General features: G+C 35.6%; 1 protein-coding gene across 11 annotated transcripts in view; it reads left to right on the top strand.

The window, feature by feature from the left end:
• The window catches only part of RELN (reelin), a 530,878-nt gene that overhangs the window by 283,420 nt on the left and 233,523 nt on the right, over positions 1-13,935 (top strand). For all 11 annotated transcript variants that reach the window (XM_077158967.1, XM_077158900.1, XM_077159048.1 and 8 more), the window contains 2 exons: positions 9,777-9,873; positions 12,241-12,481. In XM_077158967.1, coding sequence (XP_077015082.1) covers positions 9,777-9,873; positions 12,241-12,481 — 338 coding nt within the window. The remainder of the gene's footprint in view (positions 1-9,776; positions 9,874-12,240; positions 12,482-13,935) is intronic.

Below are 13,935 nucleotides of genomic sequence, written 5' to 3'. Positions count from 1 at the left end.
ATGCTGAGAATGGCTACACTGGTAAATAGGAGTGACCTGTTAGCCACATAACCATAGTACACCAAACCCAAAATAAATGTATCTCCACCTCAGTTCCCCCTTAGCTGGGTCCCAGAATGTGGTCCGGCCATACCAGTGCCACCTGATTCTGGGGGAGCATAATGAAGGGGAGGTCAGATGGAGGCAGCAGTCTTAGCCAATTGCAGATGTCATAAAACATGGCCTTAGAAGATGCTCAGACAAGTGAGAGGTCCCAAAGCCTAAGTTTCATAGCTTCGTAGTAAATCCTCTTCAGTCTTCATTAAATAGTTAGAATTAGGCCTTATGTTTATATATGATATATTGGCACATATATGTTTACATTCTGATAGTAATCTTATTGTCACTTCCTCACTGCTTTCACCCTTTCCTTCAAGAAGCCTTAACTTCCCCCTTTCAAGTACATCCTGTCACCTTCCTTTTACTTATTAATATTCTATTGCTCTTGTTTATCTCTGTAGTCATAACGTTGTTGTGCAGGGAATGTGGATATTCCTATATGCTGCTGAAGATAGTGTTCCTATTTCTAATAAGTAGTCATCATTTATGCAAAAGAATACTTTTTATTTTAGGTAGATATTTCGAGTCATGAGATTTTTTGCATTCAGAATATTATACAGCATCTTTACATGAATTTATGACTCATTCACTGACAGCTTTTGCTGTTGGTGTAAATTGGGGAAAGGAAAGGAGCATCAGATTGGGAACAGTTTTCAAGCCCCTTATCTGCCAAATGAACTTATCATATAACCTTTGATGAATGGTGGAGCCTGTCTGGACCCCTGGCAACTCATTTGTAGAGCAAATGTTCATCTTCATGATCTCTTAAATGTCTTTCCACTATAAATCCTAAATACTAGAAAGGTGATAATAATGAATTATAAGTTACCCACGAATGTGTTTTGTTTGAAAAGATGGTTAGTATTTTAGTGAAGGCAACCTCTACAAGAAATATCAATGTAGTTGTCATATCCTTATTCTATCAATTATAGATAATTTATACCTGTAGCTTGTGAATTACATTGGTATCTTAAATATCATCCTGACTGCAATATTATAGCAATTTACCTCTGTTCACATAATAAAAATCGTCTAACTTGGGAAATGTTTAAGTCTTGCTTTTTGGGAAGGCTTTTAAAAAATCTATTTAAAATGTCTCTATAGATTTATTTTGGGGGGCATGCATGGTCTGGGAATCTATAGATTTTTAAAAAGTAAATGACTAATAAAGAAATTCTTTAGAATACGGTTAACCTTTTGTATGTTTTCCCTGAGAGTCCAGTTAGGAGGCTGTCATGTTAATCTGGTGGGAGGTGGTCTAAGGACGTAGTGATTGAATGTAAAGAAAAGGTACAGATTAATGAAAATGCAAAAGGGGAGTCCACAGGTCTGGGCATGGAGGGGGGAAGAGGAGAGGAACACACAGCAAACATGCAGAGAAAGTGATACTCAAGTAAATAGCATTTTTCCTTGGTACAGTTTACTGGGAGCTTCTCTTATGGTGAAATCTGAGAGAAAACTATGTAATGACTAACAGAGCTTTCAGGCTACGGGCGCTTCAGTCCTTTAGGTTTTCTCTCTTTACCAATAATAGGCTTATTATGGCCTCTAGTCCTGAGACTGAGTAGAAGCACAGAAATATGTCCCAACCCCAGTCCATTCAGGAGAATATGTTCTGACTGTGAAAATATGGCACTGTTATTAAAAAAAAAAAAAAAAGTATACATTGTGCACCAAAAGCAGTATAGTAAAGTGGTTGAAGTGTGGATTCTGGTCTACTCAGCTCTGAATCCCATTGGTTGGCAGGTGTGGCTTTGGATGCTTAATCTCCCTTTGCCTCAGTTTATTTACTTGTAAACCAGAAATACACATAATGTTAGTCATGGATTCATAGCATCGGCGGTTATCATCTTGAGTAACTGGAAGTTTTTTTGGTCTTCATGGATGCTATTTTAGCTTCACAACTGCTAATACAAATATCATACAATAGGTTGACTTAACAATCGGAATTTATTGGCCCAGGTTTCAGAGGCTAGAAGGCTTGCTCCTCCCAGGGTTGATATCTTCTCTGACTAGCTAGAAATCTTTAGGGTTCCTTGGCTTTTCTATCACATGACAATATACATCACAGCATCTTCTCCTTTCTCTTCAGAGTTCCTTCCTTCACAGTTAGCTTTTTGCTATTCCCTATGCCTTCTCTCTCTGTGGCCTTCTCTATAAAGACCCAGTAATAGAATTAGACTCATCCTGATTGGGCTGGGCCACACCTTAACTGAAGTAACCTCTTTAAAAGGTCCTATTTACAATGGGTTCAAACTTATAAGAAAGGAGTAGATTAAGAACATCTTCTTCTGGGATACATAACTCCAAGCCACCACAGGTGCTATAAAGATTATAACTGGTCAAGTTTTCTGTTTATTTAGGATGGTAAAAAATGCTGAACCTAATTTTTAACTCCACTCTAGCAGTTATACAACCCTTATAAAATTTTATACTGATTTGCCTTAACTAGCCTATTTACAAGGTATCTTCTTTCTTTTTTTAACCATGAAAACTCTTCTCTTCCTTTCCTAGTGCATTTACAAGTCATGCTAACAAACAGGTTAATCATTTCGGCCTGTTTTCATTTCCTTATTGAACTTCTAGCATTTCCATCAAAGAACAGGGAGATGGCCCAAACTGAAAGAAGCTTTGGGAAGAAAGATGTACTGAAAGTTCTCTGCTAAGCCATTGATTCAATTTGATATTTAGCCAGTAAAAATTATACAGTCAAGCATGTTCCCCTTTTCCTAGAATGAATGAATTTATTAAATGAGACAAAGATACTGCTTCATAGCTAAAATTTATTAAACAATATGGGTTAAGAGCAGTTCTCTGAGCGCTTTTCATGTTTTAACTCCTTAAACTTCACAACATTCCTATGAAGTGGTTGCTGTCATTAAACACTTTTTACAGATGAGGAAATTGGAGCATAAGAAAGGTAAGTGACCTGCCCAAGGTCACACAGCTAGTGCCAAAGCAAAGATTCTGATCTGGCTGCCTGGCTCCATTGTCTACTTCCCTAACCCCTATATTGTATTGCCTCTCTAGAGAATACCTTGTGTCAGGGGAATTTCACTACAAAAAGTGAAATATAAAATTGTATAGAATTATCAGTATTGCAAGCAAGCATTAATTTTATCTTCATGTAAAGTTGTCCCAAATGAGAAAAAATAAGTAATTTTTGTTTAATATTATATGATACATTCTAAGATGCACCTAATCATCAAAGATTTTCTCCTTAATCCATCACATTGCAATTTTTTGAGGAACATGTTTCTATAAGATTACAGCTTTATTAAATTTCTCTCTCAACATCCAAGTGTTTTCCCCTAAGAACAATATGTTAATCTGTTTATATATTCAAACAGAAAAATATAAATCAATTTAAAAAGACAAAATATTATCTTGTGATCAAGAAGATACTACATTTGAGAAATTGTTTTTTGTTTTTTTTTTTTTAAACATGGGCAGGCACCAGGAATTGAACCCGGGTCCTCTGGCATGGCAGGCAAGCATTCTTGCCTGCTGAGCCACCGTGGCCCGCCCTGTTTTTTTTTTTTTAATGTAGTAGAAAATAATTCCTGATGGAGAGATCAGAGCATGAATCTTGTAGATGAGATTTTATGTGGTTTATGACCATTTTGTAAGACATTGCAAATTGCTTATTTTCAATTATACTGGGACATTATTAAAAGATTCTACTAATAAGTAACATAATTCATCTATTTATCATTATTCTTCTATTCCTGATAGAAAGGTTGCAAATTTACCACTTCTACTCAAGTAATTTGTCTCTCATATTTTATTCCAAAATCAGATGGTCTCTGGATTGTATAGGCACATCAGTTGCTTTAGGCATTTTCTCATTGATTTATGAAATTATTACCTTGTTGACTATACAAACAGTACCAAAGTTAATCAGCCTTAAAAGTGGGTAAGGTCACTGTTCTAGTTTGCTAGCTGCTGGAATGCAATATACCAGAAACAGAATGGCTTTTAAAAAGGGGATTTTAATGAGTTGCTAGTTTATAGTTCTAAGGCCGAGGAAATGTCCCAATCACAACAAGTCTATAAAAATGTCCAATCAAAGGCATCCATGGAAAGATACCTTGGTTCAAGAAGGCCGATGAAGTTCAGGGTTTCTCTCTCAAGTGAGAAGGCACATGGCAAACACAGTCAGGGCTTCTCTCTCGGCTGGAAGGGCACATGGCGAATACAGCGTCATCTGCTAGCTTTCTCTCCTGGCTTTCGGTTTCATGAAGCTCCCCGGGGGCGTTTTCCTTCTTCATCTCCAAAAGTTGCTGGCTAGTGGACTCTCTGCTTCGTGGCACTGCAGCATTCTCTGCTCTCTCTGAGTCTCTCTCTCCAAAATGTTTCCTCTTTTCTAGGGCTTCAGAAACTAATCAAGACCCACTCAAATGGGTGGAGACATGTCGTCACCTAATCCAGCTTAACAACCACTCTTGACTAAATCACATCAACCAGGGAGATGATCTCATTACAGTTTCAAATATACAGTATTGAATAGGGATTATTCTACCTTTATGAAATGGGATTTATATTAAATCATGGCTTTGCTTAGGGGACATGCTTCCTTTCAAACCAGCACAATCACCAAAGGAGGCAGTATACATAAGAGAAAAGAAATACACTGCAACATTTAGAGATGAAGCAGGAAAATGGAAATAAAGGACGCTGAAGAGAAGTGGCTGATGAAGTGGGAGAAAAATCAGGAAGGTGATACAAGCCAAGAGAAGACTGTATCACAGAAAGTGGGGTGGATTGACTGTAATCAGTCTTGCTGAGAGGTCAAGTGAGCTGAATTTGGAAAAGTGATCTATTGTGATTTGGCAACCTGAGTTCCCCAGTGACTTGACCAAGAGCAGTTTCAGTAGAGTGCTTGAGAGGAGGAGACTATATAAATGGGGAAAGAGAATAGACACATGGAAGTGGAAAAAATAACAAGACAACTCTTGAGAAGTTTTACTGTGAAGGAGAGCAAAAATAGGATGGGAAGAAACAGGAGAAGAGGTGACATCAAGAAAGCTTTAAATCTTAAAGATGGGACATGCTTGATCATGTTTGTATGATGTTAGAAATGATTCAGGAAGTCATTGGAAGAAATTGATGATGCAGAAGAGAGAAGCAGAATTCAAAATTTTTTAATTTAAGGAATTTTAAGGTCCTGAGAGTAGATGGGTATCCAGCCAGACTACATGAGGAGTTTCACCTTTGATTGGAGCAGAAGAACTTCATCCACTATAACAGGAGGACAGCAGAAAACATGGGTACAGAGGGGCAGAGAGGTTTGTTGGTGAAAAATGAGGGTATTATTAGGTTTTTCTATTTTTCTTAATTATAGGCATTACATTGTTAACCTAATAAGGATGAACTTAGACATGTTAAAAATCTGCAAATTTCACAAAATAGCCCAGTATTTTTATATTTAACTTGAGAGAATACAAAACATGTTACGAAAATAGCGCCAATTCATAGACAGGATGTATTAGTTTGTTAAGCTGCCAGAATGCAGTATAACAGAGAATGTAATAAGTTAAAAGTTTGCCGTTCTTAGGCTATAAATATGTCCTAATTAAGACATCCAGAGAAAGATACCTTAGCTCAGGGAAGGTGGTTCCGTTACTTCCAGCTTCTGATGCCAATAGTTTCCTCTCTAAGTGTCTGTGGGCCTTCACTTAGCTCCACCAGGACACAACTCTGGTTTCTAGCTTGCTTAGCATCTGATGGGAAGGCTCATGGCAATGTCTGCTGAGCTCTAAGCATTTCCAGACATACGTCACTGTGTCAGCTTGGAAGCAACTGTCCTTAAAGCATCTGCATCAGCTCTGAACTCTCTCCAAAATGTTTCCTCTTTTAAAGGGCTCCAGTGAACTAATCAAGATCCACCTGGAATGGGTGGAGTCACATCTCCATCTAATCAAAAGGTCACACCCACAATTGGGCATGTCACGTCTCTGTGGAGATAACCTAATAAAAAATTTCTGCCCTACAATATTAAATCAGAATTAAAGGAACAGCTGCCCCGCAAGATTGAGTCAGAATTAAAACATGACTTTTTCTGGGGGTACATAATACTTTCAAACCAGCAAATAGGACATCATCAATAAAGTGTTGTTTGTTTGTAAGGCAGTTTCAGGACATTGCATAGACATCTGCTTTAGCAAATGATTAGAGATGGCTTTTATTTATATTGCAATGCATATGTGTCCTAAGCTGTAGAGCAAACTATGAGACAATAATTAGCCCAAAATGTTGACAAAAATATCCATCATAATAATGTATGGGGTTCACTGAAAAAGCAGTAATAATGTAAATGACACTTGTAAATAATTGTGTTTATCATTATCAATTTATTTGTCAATTTAAAAATCAAGAATTGATAACCATGATCAACTGGGTTCAACACTAATGAGATACCTTTAACACAAAATATCCTGTCTTCCTACAGACTATGAGCATTGCAGAAATCTCCATGTGTGCAGACTGAATGGGAGCCAGATTTCTTGGACTGTTGAGTTGGGGTCCTCAGTAAATTTTAGAAATTCACGCATTTTATTTTATGAATGCTGAACTGTCAGAATGCCTAATTCCTTTGTAGGTATTGTGTACCCTTGCTGTGGGTAACCATGAAATAACGTGGAAATGTTCCTCCTTCAGCTATAAGAACCAAAGAAAATACTTGAGTTTTTAGACTACTTTAAGCCCCTCAGTGGCTCTAAAACCATATGTTTTATCTTCCCTCCATCACTAATTCTTTAAGTCCCTGCAAAATTGCTACTTAGAGTGAATGATTATGTTGGAAGTGATCTGAAGGAAGGAAGATGGATGTGCAAATCAGAGGATGTTTTGCATTTAACATTTGGGATTGCCTTTCCTTTCCAGTTTAGATGTCAGTTTTGGCAATTAAATATTCTTTGTTTATGAGGGGAAAGAAAACTGTACCTGTTACAAAAGGTACCTGCTTAGTATTGTCTACCCACTGCCTAAGAGGTGATTTGGGGGATGTGAGAGCTCTGCATCATAGCTTCTGGGTATAGGGAGATGTTTGGGCTGGCATTAAGTTATGAGCACTGATTTAGTTTCCTCTCCTCACTGCAGACAGTCAAGCAACCATTGCCCAAGGGCGAAATGGTAATTCTTATGCTGCTGACCAAAATCTGTATGACAGTGGGGTTGCAATTTGAGATTATGTGAAGAGAAATTTCCTCCAGTTTGTGGCACAGCTGCATTCGTGGTAGGAGGATCATTTTATTTATTGGACCATACCACTGGAGTGGTAGTTTGTTGTGAGTGGCCTCTGGGTGAGGCCAGTATCCAAAGTGACTGGCTGTCTGAGGGGTGTCGAAGGGCTCTTCCAGGTGGGGACCTCCCACTTCCGTTCCCTTGGCATGAGTGGCTGGCCACCGATAGCCCCACCTCTCACCTGGCCTTCCCATTGCCCACCCTTCTGTTGGGGGCCCTCGGCCTCTTTGGTCATCTTCTTTCGTGGGAATCCTTTAAGAGGCTCCTGGGCCGGTTTTGTTTCCCAGAGTGTATATTTGGAATTTGAGGAGCCATGCAGCAGTGTATTTTCCCACTGGCAAGGAAATACAGCTCTATTCCTGAAGGGACTGAGGAATTTTTATAAATTGGAAACGGGGAGGTAACATAATTCAGTTCACCATTAGAAAGAGCACTGTGGTTAGCAAGTAGATGGGTGAGGACAGGTGAGCCTGGAGACAGAAAGTCCAACTAGTAATAACTGCTGCAAAGTCCTGGCAAGAGCTACTGAGAGTCCATTCAGATGAGGAAGAGATGAATTCAAAAGATATTAATGTTTTAATCATTTAACAAATGTGGCAAAATACTGATAGTTGATAAATCTGGTTATCTGGGTTGGGGGAAGGGTACATTGGAGTTCTATGTATTGTTTCTGTGTTATTTTTGCAACTTTCTTATATGTTTGAAATTATTTCAAAATAAAAAGTTTTTTTAAGAGATAGTTATGTCTTAGATATGAGAGATCTTAGTAACTAAGGGATGAAGAAGAGTGAGTCACCTGCCAGATGCCTCTTTATTTTATAGGTGCATAATACGTTTAATCTTACAACATTGAGAACTTAGCATAAGGAAATAGACAGGAAAGAAGTCGTATTTGTTAGGAAGGCCATGCTTGGACCATTTTGATTTTGATGTATATCATCTTTCTTTCTCTCTTCCAAATTTGTAATCAATTTGCAAGACATTTTTGATTATCATCTATTCTATTCTTTCCTCTCCCAGAGATTCACCTTGTACATTTAATTTTAAGTACTTATAGTGTATAAAACTTACAGGAAGCACAAAAAAAACCTTTACACTAATTTGAACTTTCCTTTGAAATAACAGATTCTCTGCCAGAGCTTGCTGTTGTTTGTGTTGAAGTTTGTCCTACATAATCCTGCCTGTTTCCATTTCCAGCCACACAGTTTGATATTTATTTTAAGCAGCTGCTTATGAACAGTAGAATTTAGCAATGATTAAAATCGCATAAGGTGGTATTCTATTTGAGCTCAGGGTTGCTGGGTAGCTTTCCTTTGAATACCCCTTTCGTGCTTTTTCACCAAGTTTTGGCTGAGAGAGTAAATACAGGAAAATTGCTGTTTGGCCTTTTAGCACATTGCCAGCTTTGGCAATTGCGAACTCACTGGTTTGTACTAAGCACCATTGAAATAAAATAAATGAGTCTGATTAAAGCTTGGAACCCCTGAGTACTACAAATGTAAAAATCGTCAGTAGATGCCATTTGCTGAAGAAGAGTCTCCTCTAGCAGATGGGTAAAAGTGAAACATAAATTGCACTATTTCATTTTCTTTTGGTTCATTTGTTTTTAATGTATTATTAAAAAATCCTGCTGTCAGTAACAGTAATTTCTGGCAAATGATTCACGGCTGTTTTGTGCATTCTAAGAAGATACTTGAAATTATAGTCATACTACGCTTCACTTTACGAATTCGTTGAACATGTAAAGACAAATTCTTGTCAGGATTTTAAAATTTGCTTTAATGTTCGTATTGCAATATTGAAAATATTAGAAATGATTACAAATAATCATGAGAATGTTCACAATAGAACATAATCTCTGTATTTTAAATCTTTAATGTTGGATTATAGTAGAATATTATCAATCACCTCTGTAATAGTTCTTATTCATTTACTACTTGAATTTTCTTTGTAGTATTTTAGCTTCCTACATATCATCTCATCATTTAGATAATATTAAAAAAAGAATTAAGGATGATGTTTTCATTCATCATTCAATTTAATGTCTTATGTACCAGTTAATGCAATTGTTTTAATTGATATTAAATTTCAAGAACCATAATGGCATAATTAATCATTCTGTAATATTTAGACTATTTTTCGGCAGAGAACTGAGTGCTTACTTTATCATTTAATTTAGTAGCTCATGTATCTCTAAAGAAATTTGCAATGTATCTTTTTCACATTATTTTTGGCTCTTAAAATTATTTATCAAATAATATATCAAATAATATTTAGCAGCATGAATCACAAATTTTTTTCAGCATGGGGAGAAGGATGGGGAAATTATTAGATAAATATCTAAATAGAAAATATCTAAATATTTATAAGGAAGGATAGTATATAGTTTCTCTGTTTTTTAACTTCTAATTTTTTGTAATTGTTATTCACAGGGTCAGGTTCATGTCGATTTAGTTATTCAGACCCCAGCATCGTCGTGTCATATACCAAGAATAATACTGTGGATTGGATTCAGCTTGAAAAAATTAGGTTTGTTATAATTTAAAATGTTTTTATATATTCTAACACAGGTAGATTTCTACTTCTCAGTTTGCCTTCATTCTAACGCTGATTGTTAATTATGTTGAAATGCATAATGCACATATTATCACATGCCCTACTTAAAGAAGATACTGTGAAAAGTGTCAGTTCTCTTTTGGATCTTCCCAGTTCTGGTAGTAAAAAAGATATTTATTTTTGGTAAAAGTTCAGGTTATCATAAGTTTTCTGATAACATCTTTCATAAATGCCATCACCACCCATCTCTAGGTGGCCTAGCCATGGCTTGGCTCATAAACCTGACACTACTGCAGACGACTACCCAAGTCCCTTCTGGTCTGTGATGATAATGGATTAATAGCTACTGGGCCCTTTGTATCTAATCTCTAGTTCTTTCATTTCCTTTAACTTCCCTAAGGCCAGTTCTTAAATTTTATTATCATAATTGTGATGTGACTTTATGTTTTCTTTATTAAAAAAAAAAAATCCCTCATAAGAAAATGAGGTATGCTTGAGGACAAAGAAACGCATTTGTGTTGAAAAAGTTTAGTTAAATTAGCAAAATTAAAATTGTTTGCTATTTCTACGTAGTTTAATCCATAAATTAAAATTCAAAACGGAAGCTTAAATTCAGATATAGTTTAAAAGGAAAAAAATACCTTAAAATACCTTGAAGTTTGTACAAGTAGTTGTCATAATTGTTTATTTCTTAAGTTAGCATAATTCAAGTAGAACATTTTTCATCAGGTTTGTGACAATCTTATTTTTTAAGGTATTTTCCTTAGCATATTTCCATATTGAAACAATTGTTATTTATTTGGGTGAACAGAATAAATATTAGGTTCTTATTATACACACTAGTCTTTAATATTAGACTAATCCTTCCAATGTTTCTAGTAGTATTTCAAATAAAACATCAAAACAAAATAAAACAAAAAAAAATTGTCTTCATAAGTCTAAGCTCTGATCTAACCAAAAGCTGAGAAAAGTGATTCTAACTCATGGATTTTATTATATTGTCTTACTCTGTGGCAGGATAAAATATAATTTATTGGTTCCTGGTACAAGCTGAGCTCTGGCATGCTATGCCAATTCTATAACAAAACCATTTTGCTATTCTTTCTAATTTCTAGTAGCCAATATAAATGTGAATTCATGTTAAATACTTATTTAAATAAATGGCTTTAAGCATTGCAGCATAAGTACTGGAATTTTTAACCATATTTCCATTTTTCTCTCTTTCTAATATGTTATATATATATATATATCACAGTTTAGTAAATTGTAGTAGATGTTTCTTGTTGGAAAATAGTGACATGCTTTGATATTACAAATAATGAAACTACATATTTAATTACAACATAATTAGCTGATTCCATTTATTTTTTACATTAAATGGTACTTTCAGTTTTAAGCCATGCGCCAAACCATCGTAGTCATTCGTGTAAATTTTCTTTACCCTTAGTTTTCAAACTGAACGTATTTTCAATCACTACCTAAAACCAAAATACATTCTCCTCAAATTCTTTGTGAAACTAAAAGCATAGTCATCATAAAATATTTTAAAAGAAAGAGGAATTGATTATCTCCAAAGGTAAGGTACAACATTTATAACCTCCACTGACAAGTCTACAGATATATATGTGCTTCATTGGTGAGTGAAAAATATGGCTTTTCTCTAGCCCTTTCTAAACTGATTTATAGCAAACCCAGGGTACCACTAGTTTGCATTTTAGTACCACTTTTAATCTTGGCTAAGGCAATCATTTTTACACTAGAAGGTTTCAACTTTGGTAGAGTAAAATATTTAATAAATGTATTTTATTATATAGCAGAAGGGCTTAGGTTCTAACAGGTGAAATGTTAAAATTATAAAATTTAATTATATCATGTTTTCAAAGATTGCTGTGTGTGGAATTATAAAGAATTATAAGTGGGAACCTTTAATTTTCATTGCAAATGTCACATTTCCTATAAGCAAACCATATAAAATGTATCTGGTTTCTAGAAATAAAATAACTGTTACTTAAACACTGATTATGAAATATATTGCACAATGGCTCCTAACGGGTATATAATTTCAAAGAATCAAAGTTCTTAATTTCATATTTTTTCTTCTTTATTTCTTCTTATTATCAAATAAATAAACCATTTTAGATTGTGTGTCATCTGTCATCACCCAATATGAAAATCAGCAGATATTAAGAAATTAAGGGCTATGATTAAGCTGTAATGAATAAAATATTTTTGAGAATTTTAAATGATAATTTTAATTAAGAAGATTCATCTCTGTGGAAAAAAGTAGACATTGTTGCATTGTACTGTGGCACCAATTGCCCATTTCATCATGTTTTCTAGAGCCCCTTCCAATGTTAGCACGATCATCCATATCCTTTACCTTCCTGAAGATGCCAAAGGAGAGAACATCCAGTTTCAGTGGAAGCAGGAAAATCTCCACGTAGGTGAAGTGTATGAAGCTTGCTGGGCCTTAGATAATATCCTAGTCATCAATTCGGCTCACAGACAAGTCGTTTTAGAAGATGGTCTTGATCCAGTGGATACAGGCAACTGGCTTTTCTTCCCCGGAGCAACAGTTAAGGTTTGAACTCTCTTTTGTCCCTTCTTTTCCTCCTCCTTCCCTCCACTTCTTCCTCTTTTAAAGTTCCTTCTCAACCTTAAAGGTCAGTAAGCCAAGCTGTGAATGGAGAACCATTTTATCAAAGCTTCTATTAAAGGAATGATTGGTATTATTATGAGCCTTAGCCTGCCTTCTAAAGATAGAAATTCATTAGTACAAAGTACTAAGTACATTCATTTGTACATTAGTACAAAGTACATTCATTTTTTCATTCACATAACAAATGTATTTGAGGATACATTGTGCTGTGTACTGAGCTGAATCCAGAGTATATAAACCAAAAAAGAACAGATATTTTTCTTGAGCAGCTAAGTCTAGCTGTCACTTTCATGGGGGTATTTATGTGAGAATAGACATGTCTATATGCAAATGCAAACAGTGTAATGGTTATGACTTGTTGAGAAAATTTATGTTGCTTTGGAAATATAATATACAGTACTAAACCCAGTGATGGGAGTTAGACAAGCTATCCAGAATAATAGGGAATCCAAGCAGAGATGGAAGGGTAACTTGGAGTTGGAGGTAGGAGGAATAATGTTTCTGGGATCAAAAATCACATGCATGAGCATTGTTAGTGATTGCTAAGAGATGGAAAGAGCCCAAATGTCCATCAATGGATGAGTGGCTAAACAAGCTGTGATATATACATATGATGGAATACTAGGCAGCTGTAAGACAAAATAATGTCATGAAGCATGTAACCACATAGATGAAAACTTGAGGGCATTATGCTGAGTGGAATTAGCCAGAAACATAAGTATAAATACTGTATGGTCTCACTAATATGAATCAGCCTTAATGAGTAGACTTTGAGAGTTGAAGTTAGAAAATACAGGTTATCAGGAGGTAGAAATAGGGCAGAAATTGGGTATTTGGTGCTGAAGGAATATAGATTGTGCAACAGGACTGACTGTAAAAATTCGAAATGGATAGCACAATACTACATGATTGTAGCACAATAATATAAATACACTGAATGAAGGTGAATGTGAGTATGATTGAGGGAAAAGAGCTGGGGGCACGTATGAAACCAGAAGGAAAGATAGAGGGTAAAGACTGGACGGTATAACTTAGGAATGCGTAGAGTGGACAATCATGGTGATTAAATGTACAAATACATAAACATTTTTGCATGAGGGAAAACTAATGAATGTCAACATTGCAAGATGCTGAAAATGGATGGTATACAGGAGAAAGTAGTACAATCAATGCAAGATAGGGTCTATAGTCAACTGTAACTTTGTAATATGCTTCCACTGAATGTTAATAAAGTCATTATGCCAGAACTAAATGTCAACAAGCAGGGTGTATGGGGGAGGGGTGTGTATTCTTTGTGAAAGAAAAGGAAGTATTTTCACATAGATTTTATGGTGGCAAAGGCATGTCTATATACTTACATTGGATTGTATGATGTG

The sequence above is a fragment of the Tamandua tetradactyla genome, chromosome 1 (assembly GCF_023851605.1).
Source record: "Tamandua tetradactyla isolate mTamTet1 chromosome 1, mTamTet1.pri, whole genome shotgun sequence".
Taxonomy (NCBI): domain Eukaryota; kingdom Metazoa; phylum Chordata; class Mammalia; order Pilosa; family Myrmecophagidae; genus Tamandua; species Tamandua tetradactyla.
Note: the sequence above shows the minus strand (reverse complement) of the source record. Positions and strands in the feature narration are given on the sequence as shown.